Raw genomic sequence first — 7,435 nt, 5'->3', positions numbered from 1 at the left:
TCTGATGAATCCGTAATATTCTGAAAAAAACTGTCAAATGAAAAAAATTATAAAGAAAATATTTTTCATTTCAAATTTTCATAGAACAAGAATCCAGCCCAGGCCCTGTACTATACTTACTGTTTACGATGGATATGCCAACTGACCGAACATGCTTTTTTGGAACATTTGCCGATGATACAGTGATACTCTTCACAGGAAAAACTGTAGAAGCATCAGCAACAAATCTGCAATCATCACTAAATAAAAATCACACCTGAAAATGTTCATAGACTGGCACAAGAGTTTCAACAACTTTTTTAACATTTCATGTTCAACAGCTGGTGGCATGAATCGGCTACCTTTTTAAATGTGCCTCGAACACACCTATAGTATATACAATGTTGCCACATGTAAATTATTTAATGTGTCAAGACAATAAACAAATCGGTGTAGCGCATTCTAATTTTCCATTTTATAGAAAATATATGAGTAAATTAAAAAACGAATACAATATCATACCACGTAATTTAGAAGGCAAAGGTGAACACTATTTATTAACCAATGATTAATCATAACATGTACAATTCGTTGAAATACACTGCCGTTGATATATACATACATCATTTCCGTTGATTTTGTTGCTGGAACAGCTATGTGAAAGGAAAAAATTGATACTCTCCCAGCTAACGGAAAGATCTGAAATTTTTATGACAAAAATAGGTTTATACAAGTAAGAAAAGTCTATAGTCGGACGGAGCCGACCATGGGATACCCTATACCACTATCCCTGGACAATCGCTCTCCACGGAACTTCTTTTCAATGATTGTGAAAATTTAATTATCAAATATCAGTAGTGCGATTCTCTAACTCATTTTTTGAGTTACCGACAATTGTCGGTAAAATTAAAATGCTTATAATTTCGGTAGTTACCGATGTTTTTCGGTAAGTTAGCGACGAATAAAAAGCAGTCGTAAGGTTCTACCGATAGCATGAGTGTCGTCAACTTTTATTTGAACTTTTCATTCATAATTTTGCGTTTTAATATTACCGATTTTTGTCGGTAACTCAAAAAATGAGTTAGAGAATCGCACTACAGAAGCCCTGTTCCTTTACGTTCAAGAATCTTCAAGTTTTACAACTTTTTACTCGAAAAGCGTTCCTTTACTTCAGACACAATACAATTCATATGGGAGCAGTTTTCAACTTTTACTACTTTTGCCGGTTTTACCATTTTCAGAAGTAAAGGAACAGACCAAGAGATGTAATGTATAATACTTATGCCGAAAACCAAAAAGTTATCTAGCATGAGCAAAATTGGTTAAAATTTAGTTTTTGGTCCATTTCATCCCCTGAACATTTCACGATCAGCACCAAAAACTAATCATGGCTTAAGATGAGTTTAAGCATTAAGCTCGGATCGATACCACAGGTAGGTCTCGTTACCCTGATCACAAATATATATAACATGTTTTGCGGAAGTCCATACTTCTCGAGATATGGGCCTCCAAAGTTCCGAAAATTCCCTTGTTAAATGTCGGCTACTTAGAGAAAAATTTTAATTTAAAAGAAAATGTTGCTCCCGTTCCCTAGATTGGCTCCTGTCCATAGCAGAAAGTCTTAAATCCCCGGCCGAAGGCCGGCTATATAAAAAAAATTATAATTTTTTCCGAGCTTAATGCTTAAACTCAACTTGCTCCCTAATCATTTCTATTTTGGCCCGAACCCAACCTCTCTAAAAAATTCGTTACAATCGGTCCATAATTGTGGCTTTAAGCTTGTTTGCAATTTTTAATGGACGGACACACATCGCTAAATCGCTTTATCTCGTCGAGATATGAATTTTGGCATACCAAATAAGGGGTCTAGGACAAATATTTCGTGGTGTTACATAAACTTTTGGAGAGACAATATGTAGCATGGGATAAAAATGTGGTTATCTACACAGAACCCATTATATATTAGGCAGTAGGCTCGTTATCTAGCAAACACCTTATTGCAATTTACATCAGAGGAAAGGTCAGTAGTCCTCAAGGAATTAAAATATGGACCAAAAATAAAATTTTTATATTTTTCATACAAAAGTAATGGTCCATTTCACCCGCTAACGAATATCAGATCATCATTCAAAATTGTAGGCATCTTTTTCGACCTATACTCTTACCCGGTGCAAAATTTCGTGACTATTGATGTATAATTACGACTTCTAGCGAGTTTATTATTACACTACAAACTAATAACGGAATATATTAGGTTGTAACTCTGTTATCTGATCATGCACACCAACATAATTGGCATCAATTGAAAGGTCAAGCGTTTCACTTTCAAGTATATCTCACTTGTCCGGAATGTCACCTCCAGGAATTAAGATATAAGCTGTATATTAAAAATTTTCACACAAAAGTTTTGGTCCATTTAACCCTCTAAATATTATCCGATCGCCATCTCAAATTGCAAGCTTCTCCCTTGTGATATACTCTTACCTTATTTAAAATTACGCGTTGATTGGACTATTATTGAGACCTACAGAGCCGCTAGAAAATTGGATAAATATTATGTTTTTGGTCCATTTCACCCGCTAAATACTTCACGATCATCACCAATAATAATAGGGATCTATTCTGATCTGAACCCGACCTCCATACAAAATTTCGTGACGATCGGTCCATAATTGCGGCCTGGAGCGTGTTTACAATTTATAATGGACAGACGGACGGACACACATCTCAAAATCGCTTTATCTCGTCGAGATATGAAGATTGGTATATGACATTGGGGGTCTCCGACGAATATTTCGCGGTGTTACATGAATTTTTACCAAAACAAACTTATAATACCCTTTTCCACATTGTGGTATAGGGTATAATAAAACTGAGCCACCGTTGCCGGAAAATTTAAAAAAAAAATAACACAGGTAGTATTTTTTGTGCTGATTTCAACGACATATTGTTTTGTTCTGGGAAACGTTTAGTTCTTGAGATATGGTCACCTGAAGTTACTTAGAGAAAAAATTTTCAATTTAAAAGATATTTTGTTCCCTTGCCCTAGATTGGCTACTGTCCATAGGAGAAAGTCTTAAAGCCGGGGCCAAAGGCCGCCTATTAGAAAAATCACAATTTTGAAGGAAATTTTGGCAACGGTTGCTAATAAGTTCCCAAAAATATATGGACGTCAATTGTACAATCACAACAAGGTAGGTCTAGGAACCAGCTGATCCCCTAATTAAGTTGTAAAAGCAATTATTATTACAACGTTTATTGGAATGAAATTCATCATCCTTGTGATGAAACTTTTGAGCATATACAGAAATTGACCCCGCAAGAAAAACTTGGCCGCCCTTTAATTTTTTAGTTAATAACCGAAAAAACAAATAAGCAGAGTACAACCTGTTGGATATTTATTTATAGTAATTCTGACAGCATGGCTCACCTCCGAAACGTCATTTGCTTTGTAAAGGTGTATAAAGGTCTTAAGGTCTATATGCCTCATTTGTATGCGACACTTCCTAAGTTATGCAGCCATGTAAAACTTCTATACAAGTGGTGTCTTAAGGCACAGCGGTCAAAATCACTGATCTAGCGGCGCGAAATTAATATCTTCCAAATGAATGGATATATGTTTCTGAAATTGTGCACATAGTCTGGGTCCCTTTGTAATAGCGGACTAAATTTGAACAACATCGACTAATATTTTGGTATAGCCAACGGTACTTCCCCATTTTAGGCATTTTGAGGATTTAAGCCACATTTTCCTTCAAAATTAGTTGGAATTTGGTAGTTCACTAAACCTTTCCACCAAAAATTGTGGACATAGGTCTACATTTGGGTCAAGGTCCCTTTTTAGGTACCTCACGATTTTCAGTATTTACCAGCGTACGTAAAAATACTTTAAATAGCTTTTCCAATCGTTTCGTTTCTTATGCTAAGTTTACATTTACGAAATCCACTCGATTTCAACTGTCAATTCCATAGCTCAAACGTCAAATGAAATCTCAATTAAAAAATATGCTGTTAGATATTTTCATTTGACTTTCGCGCCGCTGGAAGAGTGATTTCGACCAGTGTGCGTTGTTCGAACTCGGCCGATTAACAGTAGGTCCCATATATGTATGTATATCAGGATGTTTGTGGAATATTTATATATATATATATATATATATATATATATATATATATATATATATATATATATTGTCGTGATGAAGGAGATGAGACCTGACTTCCGTATCTTCAGTTGCTTTGTGTTGTTTAAACTTCGTCAAAATATTTCAGTTACACTCATACATTGTTCCTCGAAAATGCAAACTAAATGCATCAGAAATAAAAATGATACATCTTTGCTTTTTACCTGCGTATTTTTGACGTTTTGAAACACTTAGCTTCGCTGTTGTTAAGTACTAAGGCGTTAAGAAACATAATCAGTGCAATCATGAATAAAAATTCAGTGAGTTGTTTTCAATGTTTTACAAATATTGATTTTAAAAGAATTTCACTTTTTAAAATATCTTTCCGTGCGGAAAATTCCGAGGGAAATATTCATGATTGCTGAATACTTCGCATATTTGCGGTCATTTTCATAGTTCTTACATTTGAATGGCTGTGTATTTTTTGGTAATAAATGCTCACAGAAACAAAATACCATTTAATAAAAACAGGAAAAAGGCAACTTTAGGAAGTTTCTTTTGATATTTCATTCATTTTTGGATTTTATTGTCATCAAAAACGTTTCCCTAGATTAAGCGATTAAAAATGTATTTTCCCTTATATTTGTTTCAGCAAAAACCGAACAAGAATTGATGGGGAGCTTTAGACCTTCCAAAGCATACAATTATTGATATTATATACATACATACTCCTATGACTAGATGTGTGTACAAGAAACAATAAATATGGGTCAATAGATTTTTTACTGCTGACCATAAAAATCGTTCAATGTTTCGTACAATACGGTTAGCTTTTTTTGTTTTGAATATCCCATACGTTTATATTTTTTAAACTATGTGACTATTTCAAGTAGGTATGTAATATTGATATATTTGGGGTATCGTAACAAATCCGTATAATTTTCAATTGGAAATGGTGATATGCGTAAATGATAAAAAAATAAAAATATTTTTATTGAGTGTTTATACAATAGCATAATTTATATGCTGATTATTTTTAAACGAACAAAAATAAGCATGACAGTGCATTGAAAATGGCGAATTACATTTGTGCACAAACAAGTAAATATAATAAAACGTCTATATACCTACATATGTAATTACATACATTGTATATTTATTCATATAAAAGATAATTTCCAATCTCTTGTTCATTCATTACTCGTATAAAATACTACCCAACGAAGTGAGTGTGCCTTCTTTCTATATAGTAATAATTGCATATTTTTGACTCTCACTAAATCGCTCTCTTCATTCGTCTAGATAAGGCAGGCGATAAACAAAACAAAGGCGGCAGTTAATCAGTTAATTGAATTCCGGACTTCGGTGAGAGATGTCGTCGGCCAACAGCACAGAACAATCAAAAAGACGCGTATTGTCTATACAAAGTCATGTGGTACACGGCTATGTGGGCAATAAAAGTGCAACGTTTCCACTGCAAGTGAGTGAATGAATGTTTTTACAGCATATGTGTATGTAATGTCTCAATGGCTTTTATATATTCAAGGTCTTAGGATTCGAAGTGGATGCCATTAATTCTGTACAATTTTCTAATCACACGGGCTACTCCACGGTTAAAGGCCAAGTATTGCAAGAGAAGGAATTAGGTAAATAACAATGCAATAAATTGCGCCATACTTTTTGCTAAAAAAACATGTATTTTTTGTCGTTAAGTTGATCTATTTGATGGACTTGAAAGCAACGGCCTTTTAAAATGCTATTCACATTTGCTGACCGGTTATATAGGAAATGCTTCTTTTCTGAGACAAGTTGCTAAAATAGTAACAAAATTGCGTGCCAATGACCCAAACGTGATATATGGTTGGTTGAGTATTGTTGAATCATTAATTTGAGAGTTCCTAGTTTAACCTTTGTTATTGTGAAAACTTTGTAGTTTGTGATCCTGTTATGGGCGATGATGGACAAATGTACGTGCCGAAAGAGTTGCTTCCTATTTATCGCGAAGAAATCATTCCTTTGGCAGACATTATAACGCCCAATCAATATGAAGTTGAGCTTTTGACCGAAATGAAAATATCAAATGAACAAGACATTTGGAAGGCAATCGATTGGTTCCATGGGCGTGGTATTGATACAGTGGCAATTTCTAGCAGCGACCTCGGAAAACCTGGGGAACTTCGTGCATTCTTAAGTAAACACAATGGACCCCGTTATGCTCTTAATATACCCAAACAAGGCACAAATATTTCATTTACCGGTACTGGTGATTTGTTTGCCTCTTTGTTTTTAGCACATAGCTACCAAACACCGGCAACACAGTTAGCCACTGCCATGGAACGTACAATTGCTACCTTGCAAGCGGTTATAAAACGCACGCTAGAGTCGATGCCTGCCGATATTATTGAGGGTAAACGTAAAGTCACCTCTTTTGAGCGTGAACTAAAACTTATACAAAGTAAAGTTGACATTGAAAATCCTAACGTACAATTGCATGCTGAACAAATTGTTTGAATTTGTCTTTTAGTTTTTTCTTTGTTTTAAATGTTTGTTTTCGTTGAGTTTTGTCTTTACTACTTGTTAATCATTTGTTTGTACAAAATAACTTTTGACAATAAACCATACCATGTTAAGCTTAAGTTTTTAATACCGAAGATAAAGTATATACACCCACATATATATAGTTAACACAAATATACATACATAATAAAATTATTATAATCATGATATACTAATGGGCCGATTCCGTACAGCGAGGCGAGTCGTGTCGCGTCGCCAAATGCAATTTTTCGATTCCGTATGGCAATATCGCCTGACGTCATCAAATTTTGTCGCCGAAATGTTCATTTTCCGGCGACAACAAATTAGCTGTCGCCGTACATTTTTACTAACGAATAAAAATAAAATAAAAATAACTTGTTATCGACGATTATTTTCTATCGCTGTACGTAGTGCATTTTTTAAATTTTGTCACAGAGACGATAGACGACGCGACATGACTCGCCTCGCTGTACGGAATCGGCCCATAAGGCTAGTAGTTTTTATATAAACAGAGATTTGCCAAGGAATAAATTTGATCGTTGATGTGCTTGGTTATCAACGAGATACCATTGAAATATCCAACGTGATAAGAGAATATAGTTTCATATCATGGACAATTTTTGTTTCTGACAAAGCTCTAGAATTAAGAAAAAGGTGTCCGGTGAAGGTGAAAAATACCTACCCTTATAAAAGATCAATAATAAAGCATGTCCATCTACAAGGGAACAAGTAAGCCTTCTCTCATATCAGTTATTTCATTTCTTTCTCTAATTCCGAACGGTGAGTCGAACATG

General features: G+C 34.6%; 1 protein-coding gene across 3 annotated transcripts; it reads left to right on the top strand.

The window, feature by feature from the left end:
- Positions 1–379: 379 nt before the first annotated feature.
- Pdxk (pyridoxal kinase) lies at positions 380–6,835 on the top strand. 3 transcript variants are annotated; one of them, XM_073980317.1, is made up of 6 exons: positions 4,978–5,204; positions 5,275–5,328; positions 5,406–5,583; positions 5,650–5,749; positions 5,817–5,963; positions 6,037–6,835. In XM_073980317.1, exons 3-6 carry the CDS (start codon positions 5,476–5,478, stop codon positions 6,612–6,614), a joined length of 933 nt encoding a protein of 310 aa, XP_073836418.1. In that variant the 5' UTR covers positions 4,978–5,204; positions 5,275–5,328; positions 5,406–5,475; the 3' UTR covers positions 6,615–6,835. The 3 variants fall into 3 exon arrangements, with proteins under 3 accessions (XP_073836417.1, XP_073836418.1, XP_073836420.1); XM_073980316.1 differs by lacking the exons at positions 4,978–5,204; positions 5,275–5,328 and adding an exon at positions 380–522; XM_073980319.1 differs by lacking the exon at positions 5,275–5,328 and having other exon boundaries at positions 5,023–5,204.
- Positions 6,836–7,435: the final 600 nt, after the last annotated feature.

The sequence above is a fragment of the Musca autumnalis genome, unplaced genomic scaffold, assembly GCF_047663935.1.
Source record: "Musca autumnalis isolate F117 unplaced genomic scaffold, ASM4766393v1 scaffold_4, whole genome shotgun sequence".
Taxonomy (NCBI): domain Eukaryota; kingdom Metazoa; phylum Arthropoda; class Insecta; order Diptera; family Muscidae; genus Musca; species Musca autumnalis.
The sequence above is the reverse complement of the archived record's forward strand: the minus strand, read 5'-3'. Positions and strand labels throughout refer to the sequence as shown.